Here is a 14,350-nt window from a genome sequence, read left to right on the forward strand (position 1 = left end):
AACTCTAGGTTTTTATCAAATCTTTCTTTCGCGCTCCCTCGTCCCCTCACTGGGGTGACAGGATTTCTCCTCGGTGAAATCTCTGACAGCCCCAAAATCCACGGGGTCGTTCCTCCCCCGGGACAGGAGGGGGCGTCCCAGAGACGGGGCGGAGAGAGGTTAGAGGCAGGGATTGGTGGAATAGAGTTGAAACCTGATAGCGGAAGTCCCGCCCATCTTGGGCGGAACTTCCGGCTCCAATTGCTTGGATCTTATGCTCTCCGAGCGGATCCCGCGGATCCAGCGGAACCGGGATGGTGCTGCTCGAGAGCGAGCAGGTATAGTCAGAGTTGGTCGGCCAAGGGACAGATGCGGTTTGGGGTTTAGCTCGGGACCTCTCTATCCTTCTGCGGGCGGAACTGGGACTTGACGCGGCGCGGCCTTGGGGCTGCTTAATGGGGCTGGATTTTTTTGTGTGTTCCAGTTCCTGACGGAGCTGACTAGGCTCTTTCAGAAGTGCCGGTTGTCGGGCAGCGTCTTCATCACCTTGAAGAAGTGTAAGCAGCTGTCTATACGGCAAGGCCGGAAGGAAGCTGGGAGATTGAGCTATACCCCGGCCTGGGTGTCCAGTGTCTAGGAGCCATGAACGGAGTCTGCGGCGCATCCTCGCCCTTCCTTACTTTACTCCACCTTTGTACTAGGCACATTCAGGGCTGAGGGACTGGAAGATATTAGGGGTTGTTGCTGGTGCAGCTCCCAACACTTAGCTACTTAAGCCGTTTCCATTTACAGTGGGTCCCAGCATGTCAGGGCTCTCTCTCCCTTTTTTTTTTTTGTCACGGATCTCACATCCCACTATTAGTGGGATTTAATCTGTTCAGATATTACAGTATTCTCGTCGTAGAAGTAGCAGGTAGTTTCCCAAGGTTTGGCCAAACCGTCGATTATGGCAGAGGCAGTTAACGGAAGTAGAGCAGTGCTAGTGGAGTAGAGCTTCATAGCCCTTCCCTACTTAACTTTTTAACTTATAACTGCTTGTTAACGTCTGTAGCTGTGTTCACCAAGATGTATTTTTCATGCAGATGATGGTAGAACTAAACCTGTCCCTAGGAAAGGTTCCGTGGAGGGCTTTGAGCCCTCAGACAACAAGTGTCTGTTAAGAGCTACTGATGGGAAAAAGAAGATCAGCACTGTGGTGAGTTGAATTCCTAGCACTACAATTTTGGAGTTTAAAGACTTAAAACTTAACTGAGGATGGGGCATATTTGAACCAGGTTTTAAGTAAAGGCTAGTAATTTTGTAGCTCCCTAGTTGTTTTGGGATCAGGGCCTTCTGTTATCACCTTAGTAGTAGAAAACTCAGGGGCACAATTGAAATGAAAGTAGAAGTCAAACATTTGTTCTGAGATTTTTGTGGAAATGAGCAAATTGGTCCTTACTCATAATAACCCTGTAAGGAGCAGTTGGCATAAGTATGTGATTACTTAATCCTTTTACTTGCTGCGCTGTACCTTCAGTGAACAGTTTCTGGTCCCAGATGATGCTTTTAAGGTGATTATTCCTTTATCTTTGAGGTTCATGTAGCAAGAATGTTGCTATGTTATGCCTGGTACTAGAGAGAGTATAAATTTAGTCAAAAGCCTTAGTGTTCCCTCTCAAGGTGGAGAGTGGCAAAACAAGAAGACTCCCTGGATTCCAAATGAATACAGGCATACCTTGTTTTATTGAGCTTTACTTTATTGCAGATGTTGTTTTTTACAAATTGAAGGCAAGACCTTCCACCAGCAAAAGGATTATGACTTGTTTTATACTCATTTTACTGCGGTGGTCCTAAACAGTACCTGCAGTATCTCTGAGGTATGCCTGTACTTTATTCTGCTGGGGCAGGACCAGATTGTCCCCCAGTATCAGCTTAGGATATTCACCAGAGTATAGATACTAATGAGTTGATGTCTCCCATTACCAGTTATCTTGAGAGTACTTTAACAGTAATGTTTATGTGGTTTTAAAAAGTAAAATTGGGTATCATGAAATACAAAAACCTAAGGAATTTTCAGAGGTGGAATTTCTCGTTGTGGTACCTTGCATCTTGCTTAAATAGACCTGAATTGATGGAAGGTAGGTTTAAAGTAAGATGAGGAGGAAATCGTTTAAATGTATCTTGCACAAAAAATTAATACTTAGTCCTTTGACATCTCTCAGAACTAATGGGGGAAAAGTCAGTGCCATTCGTGTAAGAGATTTCAACAGAGGTGAGCAGCACAGTTTCTTTAGGAGGTCACCTCTGCCTCTTTCCCATCTTGGTACAGTTCTCATGTGGAAAAAAGTCCAGAGCTACTTTGCTTGTTCCTCAGGCAGAGGAGGGTGAAGTAGAAAAATAGCCTTTAGTGTATCATGACCCGGAAGTTGGAAAGAAATATTTTAAAAATTAGGATGTTGTCTTCTGAAGGCTTTTATCATCTGGGGTGAGGCAGGGGATTCCTATATGGATAATAGGGGTGACCTTTTTTCTTTTCTAGGTGAGCTCCAAAGAAGTGAATAAGTTTCAGATGGTGAGTTTTTACTGTTCTCTATATTCCCTTTCAGAACAAGAGTCAGCATAATGTTGAACACTGGGTTAACATTGAAATTTAGATTCACTTCTCTCCTATGTTTTACCAATGGTTTATGAGTAAAAGCTACCAGGCTATACGTTTTATTTTCAACACTGATACTGCATTCCTTTTTAGTTTTTTTTAAAGCTAGATTTTGTCTTAGGTCTCAGATATGCTCTACTTATAGTATAGTTGAGCAAGAAGTTGCCTGCAGTTTTCCCTTTTTGCTTAAAATAAAGTGCAGTTTACTGTGGATGTTGCAGAAGCTGTTAGAATATGAGAGTGTTTTCCTCTCACACCATTTCCTTAAAATACAAGTATCCCACTGTATTATATGCTTTATCAGATAGGCTTTCTGATTCTGGCTACATTAAATCCATTATGGAAATGGGGCAGCTGCTCCACCAATTCACATCCCTTCCCTCTAAGGTCATGCTCTGTCTTTTAGGCTTATTCAAACCTATTGAGAGCCAACATGGATGGACTGAAGAAGAGGGACAAAAAGAGCAAGAGTAAGAAGACCAAAGCAGCACAGTGAAGGGCACCAGATTCCTTGCTTTCAGCAACTAACTACTAATTGCTGTTTTTCCTTTCGATCACAGAGCTAGGTTTCTTGTTCCCCTACAATAGCTGTTTCTTGTGAGATTAGGGTCATTTTGGATGGAAAAAGTGCTGTGATGTTTACAGGGTAGTTGTAAGAAGCCATTTTATCTTAGATCTGGCTAATTGGTCTGTGTTGCATAGTTGTATATTCCTGGATTCTAGTTTGTCTCTGTAGTCATATGTTGTTAAAGAGCAATGTATCATTAAACCTGTCTATTTATCAGCACTGGCCATCTCTTATTTATTCCTTTTCCTACCCTATAGTAATAGTTTCTGGCAATAACTACTAATTCTAGAATGATGTGATTGTGAATAGGTTTTAGTCTTGTTTTCTAGGTTACTGGAGTTGAAACTTGACAATTTTATAAAAAGTTGTGTTAGTTCATGGGTATTCTTCCCAACTGGCTATATAATTTTGTCATCATAGTTCCTTTAGCAAACTTGAATGAGTACTGTTTGCTTAAATACCTTAGAATGAGCATATTACAAATTCAAGAATAAAGATTACAAGTTAATGATATTTGATTTCTTTATGCCCTTCAATTTGGACATTTTCATGTGTTTAGTCATTAGGGCTGAGGGGAGGAACAAGGCTTTTTCTTGTTCTAGCTCCACAAAACCTTTAATGTTACTAAATTTGCGATTAAAAAGCAGCAGATATCTGAAAGCATTTATTCAAAAAGATAAATTTATAATATATTACATATAAAAACAGCTCAACTTTTAGGACAGCTACTTAGAATGTAATTTAAAATTACAATGACTGTACAATATTTTATAGTATACATTCCTGTCTGAACAGTGTAATGACTGTTCTTTAGGATTAAAATAAGATTCTGTAGTAATCATCTCTGTAGCTATATAGGAATAGCACGGACACCCTGCAAAAGAAAGGAAAAGGCAAGGTCAATCCAATGGGTAAAGAACAGGTAAATAAATTATTTTTAGAACACAACTGTAGTTTTGTTTAATCGAAAATAAGATGGAAGGCTGGGCCCTAAAACATTATACAAATTTTATAGAAGCTGTGAGTGGCAAGGGGCTACAGTATAAGGTTGTACACAAGGAGACCACCATTTGCTTCACAGGCTTTATCGTTGCCTTTTAAGTGGAAGGTAACATGAACAACTGGCGTCTGGCATGAGGACATAAAGCAAAGTCACAGCTATCATTTAAACATTTCTAGGGGTTAACTGGATGATTAAAATTATAGCTGGGATAGCTACTTCTGGGACCTCTGTGTTGTGTTATTGACAATACTGTGACTGATTCACAGTCCTGAGCAAGATTTACTGGTTACCAGTTGCAGTTGTAATAGCCTATCAACCATCAAACCTCAACAAGACAAAACATGTCACTTTAAAACCCCTCCTTGAATTTTAACCCATGCTGAAATTTGTGATGCTAACAGGATAACTTACTTTTTTTCTACTTTGATGTTATAAATTTCATCGCAGACTAATTTGAGGTATCTTTGCTTTGGCAGGCGTGACAGCAGCTGCTTCACTGTTGTGTTAAATGCCTGTTCATCAGCATCCCACTAGGAAAAAAATAGATAAGACTTCACAACAGGTACTAGGGTTTATTAACTGGCTTTTTCTGGGTCACTAATGAAATGCCAGTGCAATGCCTCCCTTAGGTATACTGAAGAAATCATTATAGGGAGATAGAACTGGTGGGGAAACTGCCGAGCATGCTCCTCTGAAGCATCAATTTTCTTTACAACAGACACCTTACTAGATCCTGATAACGATGCTGCAGCCCGTGTGCCAATGTGACGTTAGACGAGTTATTTCTGCCTACTGTTAACTTTGTGTCGGAGATAACCGCCTCTGATGTGCATCCATTTAAATGGATCATAAGGCAATACATTGCTGGTATAGTGGTACATGCTTATTTACAAGACCACAAAAAATGTAGTATGAAATGTTAGTTCTGGGGCAAAGTTCATTTTTCATCTAATCTGTGACCAATCTGTGTTTAGTTACAAAGTATTTGATATGACATGTTGCAAAAATCACCTAGAGCCATGATTATAATTGAGCAGTCTTAATAGCAAAGGTTTAATGCTTAAATTTTAAAAAGTTCTTATAAGGACCTAAATTTTTACAAAAAGATCTTTCATATAGTTCTGCTTCTACAAATTAGCTTCCTTAGTTGGAATGAAGGTTTGTTCAAGGCAGAAGAGTATGTACAGTGGTTAAGAACATACATTCCATTAGTCTGCCTAGGTTTAAATCCCAGCTCTGCTACTTACTAGTTAGGTGACCTCAAGTAAAATATTTAATCTCTCTACTTCTGTTCTCCATAAAATGCTTCTGTTTATCTGTAAAATGGGGATACTAATGATACCTCTCTCTCAGGGTTATTAAATGAGTTAATATTTGTAAAATGCTTAGAACAAGGCCTGCCAGAGCCTGACACTCAGTAAAAGCACTAGGTATTTGTTAATCTGAAATTTAAAAGAACGTCACTAGAAAAGTATGATTCTTTCAAAATCTCATTTACTAATTAATATATGTCACATAAAAGGAACAATGCTACCAAATTCCTGGAACTGCCAGAAAAAAACATTTGATATGACTAAGAAAATAATGCCATTTTCAATTTTCTTTTGGCAAATTAACAGCAAAGCTTTGGGATTTTGAAAACAATGCAGAAGAGTTATCTTGCTTACCTCTAATGATAAAAACTGTAAGATTGTTTCTTTGGGTAAATCCACCTGTCAGTATACAGAAATGTACGTCATTATCAGAGAACCCCAGGTAGCACATATTGACTTGTGACGATGGTGTCACTGTGGCTGGAGCAACATGAATAGAGCTAGCAGAGTCTGGGATGCTACGGTGCTATAAAGCCGACTTAATGAACCATGCAGCAATAAGATCTAAGCACTGGTGAACTAATACCCGGTCCTCACAAGTTACACGCCAGAGGTTGGACACTGCCACTTGTACTCAGTATAGGCTTAGTGAGGCAAAGGCCTGAAATATTTAGAAAAATGATTTTCATTTTTACTCCCTCATCTTTCAAGGAAGAAAGGAGAAACAAGCAAAACCTTCAATTCTCCCCAGTTTTTCACAGATTTAGATTACATGTGGTTCACATCAGTAATAATAGGCTTGAAGCCCAATATGGCTGATGTTGAGCACCCCGACCTCTGAAGAAACTACTTTGACAGCATAGACAGAAGCAATCCTCAAAACGTTTCAAAAGAAAGCGACTTACAGCCAAAATTTCAATTTCACTGCTTTTCTGATGTAAGTTGGCAAGGGAGGTCTGAAGTCGAGTTTGTACCTAAAAAAGAAAACATGTCAGAATTCAGAACCTGTCAAACCAAGCCATCTTTCTTGCCATTGTATGTCCTATTCCAGGAAAAAATCAGGTGACAAACCGAGGCCTACAAGGGATCTCAAATATTATCCTAGAACTTGCTCTTAATCCACCTTGGAAAGATGAGTATGTAGTCTATTATGATTTCAGGAGAAGTGAGATTTTACAGCCTATTTTTATAATTTGTTTCATAATCCAACTGGTTGCTTATTTCTTTATAATTTTGAAACGATATCTAGTGAAAAACTCAGTGCAGTGAAACAGTGCACGTAGAAGCAGAAAGATTATATTAAGCTCAATTTGGCAAAAGGGGAAGGTGACATCAATGAGAACATGGAACTGAAATATGGTAGGTGTTGAAAGCAGTATAAAGATGTGGAAAATGAATTACCACCCAACATCCTAAGAAACAGCCAGGAGGTCTTACAAAAATGAGGTAACCTGATTTTTCATCCTTCAGTCTATTTACATTTCTAAAAAATGATTGCTCCCTAACACCCTCTTCCCAAGTGAGGCCAGTGTACAGACAGACTGTGCTCGTTAGCACTGTCCATATCGCCGTTCCTACTGTCCCTCCCATTTGGAATACCCTAACCTCTTCTTCCCTGCCGATTTCAGTCCTTCAGGGATCACCTCCATGAAGCAAACACTGACTTCTGTCTCTCCCATATGTCTGTAATATACTCTAACACACATTAAATATATTTAATTTAGCATTCCATGACTTATTTTCACCGACTGTCCTCCAACTATAAAATGCATATGCTTCTAAGGTTATTAATTCTTTGAGGATTGAGGCCATGTCCTATGTCTTTTATATTTCACATGGCAGCACAGAATCAGGCATATAGCAGATACCAAAAACATGTATGCAATGAGAAACCTGCCTCAAGTCTTGGGATGGATCTCTTCTGCTTTGTTATTTATGACAAAGACAAACCCCACCTGCCATTAGAGCCAGGTCAGAATTTTTTTTTTGTTTAGATCCAGTAATTCTGACAACAGCTGCTTCTAGGTGCCCACAGTCCACACTGACCCTTCTTTGGAGGACAGCTGGGGCAGAATCCTGGCACCAGAGAGATGTTTTGTGTTGATGGAACTTCAAAAGCTGTCAAGTTAGGGAAGTGGCAAGAAAATATTTCCAGGAAACTTTATTTTTGTCTCCTGCTTTCTTCCTTCTTTGTAGCTCCCATCAGAAAGCCATGGAAACTCTGACTTGTACCTGAGTTTCATACCGCCGCCTTGTGCTGGCTGACAGCTTCTCCGGGGCTATCACACTCACAGTGGGAACAACTGCTGCTCCATGGATTTCAAACAGACCTGAAACAAAGAGTTTCAGAATTCATGGCCTTATCTGGTCCTATGTTCTGTAATAGACCACCGAGGTGGGGGGGGGGGGAATTATTAAAGAACCCCCCCTGGTGTGATTCTATGGGCTAGATTGTGTCTGGGCCTTGTTTTCTCTTCTCTCTCTGCAACTGCCTGCACATGCCCCAGGAAGAGCCTAGAACTCCAATACCAGCCAGTTTTGATGCTTCTGTCAAGACCACCCCACCAGCCTTCTTTCTTCAGGTGGGAGTGGGAGGTAACAAGACAGAAGGAGGCAATATGAGTCACCAAAACCTCATGAACCTAAGAAAAAAAATCAGTATCTCTCAAACTTACTTCCTTAAATTCCTCCAAATATTTGAAATCTGATGGTGGCAGTCAATGCTAACAGAAATAAACCCAAAAGACCCAATTCTCTTAAAAGCCAAAGATGTCTTTTTGTGTTCTTAATTGGGACATTTCTTTTTCCGTAAGATAAATGTGATAAAACTATAACTATCACTGCTGTTCTCTCCTGGATTTCATGAATACAGAATGTATAGAGTGTCTTTCTCCAAGGGACTTCAAATACTTTTTTTCCATCTTCTGTATAGGGAAAATTTCCAGGAAAATTATCTACATCTAAACTATACAATAAACTAAGTCAAAGTAAGATTAAAGCACTTGTAAAAATAAGACAGTAAGACAGAGACATACCAGGATCAGAAGAGTCACCAAATGCCTAGTTGATTTATTATATTCTAGGATGTGGGTTTCAAAATATAGGGATAAATTCCATTTGGATACAATTAGTTGTATATATGCTACCTTAAAAATATATTTTTTTGATGTAGCAAAGAGTTAGCCACAGTCATAAGTGATTAGAGCAAACACAAACACATAAAAGCATTATGTTTCTATTATAATTAGTAATTATACCTGAAGCATTAGAAAATGACCCCTTCAGATTCTGTACTGCAAGATTATCAGAAGCTTCTCTAAAAACAAGCAAAGACAATTAGAAAACAGTCAATAAGGCAAAAGCAATAGTTACTTACAGTGAGCTATACTTAGAGTGAACCATTTTTTAAATATAAAAATATTTAACAAATATTGGTTATTAGAGAAGGAAAACAAAAACAAAAAATTTGTACTTAATTATGCTTTTAGTCAAGAGCAAGTAAAAATTATAAAGGATGTCATTTCAAATTAACAAATGCCTAAGACAACATTCTGATTTATTCAGCTGGGTTTGAATTCCTGGCTAACATAAGAAGCCAGCTTCGATGAAATATAATGGGTGTTCTTTCCGGTACCCTCACAATACAAGGAAACAGCAATGGCAGGTCCCACCTTCATTATGGCAGCAACCCTGGCGATTACCCACAGGAGAACATTTAGTAAAAAAGGAGATTCTTTCAAAAACTGTGAATTAATTTATATACTTTAAGAGATAGCAGCACTCTATCCTTGGAAAATGGAAATAATCATTTATATAGAGGAAAGATTTTGAACCTTTTGCTGCTAAAAGTAGAGCCCATCTGGCCTTTTAAGTGTCTTGATAATATTCACCTGAACTCACTATTAGTTGATTTCTTGTGTTTTCTTTTAAACCTCTTTGATTGGGATCTGTAATCCTAATAACTGGTGACTTCGAAAACATACTCCCTCAGAAAAAGCCTGATGGTGAATTATGCAAGCTGGGTCCAGAGGGGAAGGAATGGAGCAGGGAGGGGGAAGAAAGCAAAAATGTTATTTTTATATATGCCAGGATTTGTCAGTCTTGGCATTACTGACATTTTGGATCAGACAGTTCTTTGTTGCGGGGAGGGAAGGAGTCAGTCCTGTGCACTGTAGGATGTTTAGCGGGATCCCTGGTCTTTACTAGATACCAGTAGCACCTCCACTAGTTAACAACCAAAAATGTCTGCGAACATTGGCAAATGTCCCTTGGAGGGCAAAAATGATGCTTGTTGAGAACACTGATATAGGCCAAAAAAAGTTGAGTATTGTATTTTCTGTTTATGAGCATATATATGAGTTACAAAAACAGAGAACAGCTTAAAGAAAATTAAGACTCCTTGTAATCCCACTAACCAGAAATAACTACAATTAAAAATGTGGTACATTACTTCAGACATTTTTTTGTGTATGAGCTCTGTATTTTGGTTGAGAAAATTGGGATCATATCATACATCCTATTTGTGGTCATCCTTCCATGTCAATAAACTCAGCTTTACTAGAATCATTTTTAAAGGCTGCAGAGTATTTCACTGTATTTACCATAATTCAAACTACCAATGAATATTGTGATGTTATAATAAAGTAAGAGATTCTCAAATTGTGGTCCAGGGACCCCTGGAGGTCCCTGAGATCCTTTCCCAGGGGATCTTCAAGCTCACAATTATTTTCACAATAATTCTAAGATGTTAATTATCTTTTTTATTCTCATCTTCTCACAAATGTGTAATGGAATTTTCTAAAGATTACATGATGTGTGAAAGCACAATGGACTGAATACAGAGCAGATATGACAATCTAGTTTCTTCTGTTAAGGCATTAAGAAGATTAAAAAGATAGAAAACAATGCATTAACAGTATCTGGAAAATGTGAAACAATGCTGCTCTTCTTAAATTTGTTTTGGAAAATAGTTATTTCCAATTAAGAATATTTAGGTTATTTTAAAATAAATGATTATTTAAAAATGTTTACATTTTAATTTCTAGCAGGAATTAATAGATATAACCTACATAAACAAACTCTTAAGGATCCTCAAATAATTTTTAAGGGTATAAAGGGATTCTGAGACCAAAAAGTTTCAGAACTGCCAGTACAAACAACGCCTTGATAGATATCTTTGTATATATCCTGCAGGAATAATTTTTACTATAAATTCCTGAAATTGCTGGGCCAATTTTTTTCTTACTTTTAGTTTTAAGGCTTTTACTTACTGTATTAAATTCCCATCCAGAGAGTTGAACCAATTATATTCCCATTATAAGTATATGAGATCCTTTCCCAGAACATAGATCTTTCAAATACATTGACAAAACACCACTGACCAACAAAGATATTGGCAGGTAGATTTTGGCTCCTTAGGCTTTTCAAATTGATAAAATATTCTTTGACATGTTATAAAGAACGAACTAGTCTTACACAGGAGGTCATACAATTAAACTGCTGAGTTCTTCAGAAGCAATAAAAAGGTTCATTAAAAGTTATCCTGACCTATCTTTATTTCCCCAAATAATCAAACTGACTAAAAATAAATGTAAGTTCTATATAGGTAGTTGTGGCTGGTTTTCTGGGCTTTTGCGTACTCGTTACCTGATAGTCCTTTCATCGCTGACTTTAGTCCGCAGTTTCTGCACAACATGGTCCACAAGATCAGACTCCAGCACACGTTTCTCTGTTTGCCTTTCCTTCTCGAAAGATTTAACCTTAAGAATGAAACAGATCCATCATTTCTGAAGCCAACAGGCTAAATCAGGATACCACAGTAAGACTACTCAACAGTGTAGGTTGGTGGTTCTTAACCAGGGGTGATTTTGCTCCCCACAGGACATTTGGTCATGTTTGGAGATATTTTTGGTTGTCACAGCTGTAGAGGGTATTACTGGTTTGTAGTGGGTAAAGGCTAGGGATGCTGCTAAACATCCTACAATGCACAAGACAGTAGCCCCCACAAAGAATTATCTGGCCCAAAATGTCAAAATATGGTTGTTGAAAAACCCTGGCCCAGAACAGCTTATCACAGATGACAGAACTAAATAAAAAGTCATGACAAACCAGCTCTTATTTCATTTGTTTCTTTCACATATTCTTCCCATTAAACATCCTTTAGTCAGTCACCAAAGTTTCTACAACCCCTCCCTCTCCCTTCCAAACAGAACTACTGTCATCTCACTTTTATGGTTCCTGCCCTCTCATCTTCGCTCTTATGGCCAGCGCCCAACATTGGCTTGGGATAGCCTGAATTTCTTCCCACTGCTATTCCTGTCTGCAATTCTCCCTCACTCCATTCCATGCTACACACCCTTGTAGGTTAATTTTTCTCATATACAACTCTGATGTCCCCTTCTGTACAAAACATACTCTGGCTTCTCAACAGCTGCTAAATAAAGTCCAAGTTCCTTGGGCATTTTGGCTCTCCATGATCTAGCTAGAACTATTCTCTCTTGCTGAAGTACCTTTCTTTACAATCCTGCTCCACCCAAAATAGACCATTGAGGATAATACCAGAAGAGTTCTCTGTTAGCCAGCCTTTATCTTTGGGACAATCTATTGAAAGAACTGCCAGTACCTTTGCTATTTGATCTGCTTAAAAGGCCCTTCAGCACCTACCTATATCCTGCCCATCCATAAGGATCCAACATAAATCCCACCTCTACCCCGAAGACTTCCTTGCTACCTCTGAAATAATCTCCCAGGCTGATGAACCCTCAGAGAACTTTGTAGGACTTTCATGACATTTAGTATTGTTCTAGGTCATAATCATGCAAAAATGTCTTATGTTCCCTACCAGATTATAGGATCCTTGACAGCAAGGACTGTGGCTTAAATGTTCCTGTGTCCTTCATGGCCCTAAATTTAACCCCTCCCACACTATGAATGCTTAAAATGCATTTGCTGAATGGATGAATGAAATGATGTCTTGCCCTTCGAATATGAAGATAACCTATCATTAACAGGCAGAAGCAAGATTCAAAAGAGCTAGACAGGCTGGAATAATGTTGAACAAGATCACATTTAATGGAGATAAATATGAAGCCCTATAATTAAGCCATCATTGTAGAAGGCCAGCCAGACATGGTGATAACTGAAAAGTCCAGTGGGTTTTAGCTGATAAATTTAGTATGAGCCAAGAGTCACTTATAGGCTGTATTAGGAGAAATACGGTATCTGGATTGAGGAAGGTCAGAGACCCTTCCCATTTAGTCAGAACATGCTTACAGCACTCTGTAGAATTCTAGTATCACATTTAAAGGCAGACTTTGACAGAGTTAAGTGTGTCTAGAGGAGGTTAACTAGGAGAGTCAAGGATGTGGAAACCATGTTATGAGGAATGGCTTAAGTAACTAGAATGTTGAAACCAGAAAAAGAGGACAAAGTGGCATGGCAGCTATCTCCTAAAATTTATTTGAAAGTAGTTGGGAGGAGGAGGATGAATTAGATTTGTTACCTTGACTATTCCAGGGTGTAGAACTAGGACCAGTGAAATTTTGAGAAGCAGATTCTGATTCAAGTTTTTAAAATTTGCTAACCATATAGCAGTGCATTATGAATTGTCCAGCAGACGCAAAAAGTCAGTCATCTCTTGGCCATATCACAGGAGCAATCGCTGCTCTGGAAGAGGCCTGATTGATGACCTTAGGGTCATTTATGGTTTTGTGACTAACAAGCATTTGGGGACTTCCACATCTGCCCATGAAGGAGTAACTACTACAAGAATTGTCCTCCTGCCTTAAACTAGAAACCAGATGAAACATAAACAGCGGTTTTAAGACATGGGACAACCAGCAGTGGACTGTCACCTCTGAGAGAAGAAAAACAAAGTGAGCCTAAGAGTGTCCCAGGTTACTGTGTTGAGGAAGTTTGCAGACTGCAGTGCCAGGAGTGGGGAACTTAAGCGGAGGCCAGGTATCGTGCTGAGTAGAGGAGACAAACTGGAGTTTAGGCAGGCCAAGTGGACTAGAAATTATGGGCAGAGGACCGAGGAGGAGAGAGCTAAAAGCTCACAGAGAAAGATTTCTGAAGCTCTGCAGAGGAGTCTACTCACATTTTTGGCAGAGAACTGAATGTACATGGGTGAGAGGAAACTATCCACGGCTGAGGAAACAGCCACCAGATAGGAATAGGCATAATAATTTCTGGAACTCACGGGGCTGTGAATACCAGATTAGAGTGATCTCATAACATACAGGACATGAGGCAGAATCTTCCAAAGGGTATTGACTTAGTAGTGGAGCTACATTAGGCTGAGGCTAAAGGCTGTCCTGGATGTGCCCTAACAAAGCTTAAAATCAAGCCTGGAAAGGATCAAATAGAATACAAGAATCCTAACTATATCACAGAACAAAGCTCAGAACAAAGATATTTATATAAACATAAGAAAACCTGGCATCTAAAAATATAAAATTCGTAATGTCCAACAACCAATCAAAAATTACTAAGCACACAAAGTGGTAAGAAAATATAATCAAGTGAAACATTAATAGATAGAAACAGACCCAGAAATGTTGGAGATAATGGAATTAGTAGACAAATATCTTAAAACAACTATTATAAAGCTTATAAAGAATGGAAGGAAAACAAGAACTATGAGGAGAGAAATGGAAGACAAAGATGTAACTTGTACAGATGAAAATATTACAATATCTGAAATAAATGCACTGGATGGGATTAATAGATTAGAGACTGCAGAAAAGATCAGGGACTGATTCAGAAGAAAGCAGAGACAGGAGAGAAAACAACAAAACAAAGAGTCTCAATGAGCTGTGGGGCAACGTCAAATGATTAACATACTGTAATAG

The 14,350-nt window shown here is 38.9% G+C and overlaps 2 protein-coding genes across 3 annotated transcripts in view; one reads left to right on the plus strand and one right to left on the minus strand.

The window, feature by feature from the left end:
* Nucleotides 1-215: 215 nt before the first annotated feature.
* On the plus strand, nucleotides 216-3,401 carry SRP14 (signal recognition particle 14). The gene is made up of 5 exons (XM_006920501.3): nucleotides 216-317; nucleotides 464-536; nucleotides 1,062-1,174; nucleotides 2,498-2,530; nucleotides 3,021-3,401. The coding sequence occupies exons 1-5, from the start codon at nucleotides 294-296 to the stop codon at nucleotides 3,108-3,110; spliced, it is 333 nt and encodes a 110-aa protein (XP_006920563.1). The 5' UTR covers nucleotides 216-293; the 3' UTR covers nucleotides 3,111-3,401.
* A 432-nt stretch (nucleotides 3,402-3,833) lies between these two features.
* Nucleotides 3,834-14,350, minus strand: part of EIF2AK4 (eukaryotic translation initiation factor 2 alpha kinase 4) — an 88,121-nt gene continuing 77,604 nt past the window's right edge. For both annotated transcript variants that reach the window (XM_006920502.3, XM_025038783.1), the window contains 7 exons: nucleotides 11,145-11,257; nucleotides 8,756-8,814; nucleotides 7,731-7,828; nucleotides 6,404-6,472; nucleotides 5,853-5,897; nucleotides 4,597-4,715; nucleotides 3,834-4,056 (listed from right to left, as the gene is read on the minus strand). In XM_006920502.3, coding sequence (XP_006920564.1) covers nucleotides 3,999-4,056; nucleotides 4,597-4,715; nucleotides 5,853-5,897; nucleotides 6,404-6,472; nucleotides 7,731-7,828; nucleotides 8,756-8,814; nucleotides 11,145-11,257 — 561 coding nt within the window. In that variant the 3' untranslated portion in view covers nucleotides 3,834-3,998. The remainder of the gene's footprint in view (nucleotides 4,057-4,596; nucleotides 4,716-5,852; nucleotides 5,898-6,403; nucleotides 6,473-7,730; nucleotides 7,829-8,755; nucleotides 8,815-11,144; nucleotides 11,258-14,350) is intronic.

This window comes from Pteropus alecto, unplaced genomic scaffold (genome assembly GCF_000325575.1).
Source record: "Pteropus alecto unplaced genomic scaffold, ASM32557v1 scaffold86, whole genome shotgun sequence".
Classification (NCBI taxonomy): Eukaryota; Metazoa; Chordata; class Mammalia; order Chiroptera; family Pteropodidae; genus Pteropus; species Pteropus alecto.

Coding starts and splice junctions, on each gene's coding strand:
- SRP14 (XM_006920501.3), top strand. CDS start 294: ATGGTGCTGCTCGAGAGCGAGCAG. Junction 537..1,061: donor CTTCATCACCTTGAAGAAGT/GTAAGCAGCTGT, acceptor TTTTTCATGCAG/ATGATGGTAGAACTAAACCT. Junction 2,531..3,020: donor AAGTGAATAAGTTTCAGATG/GTGAGTTTTTAC, acceptor TCTGTCTTTTAG/GCTTATTCAAACCTATTGAG.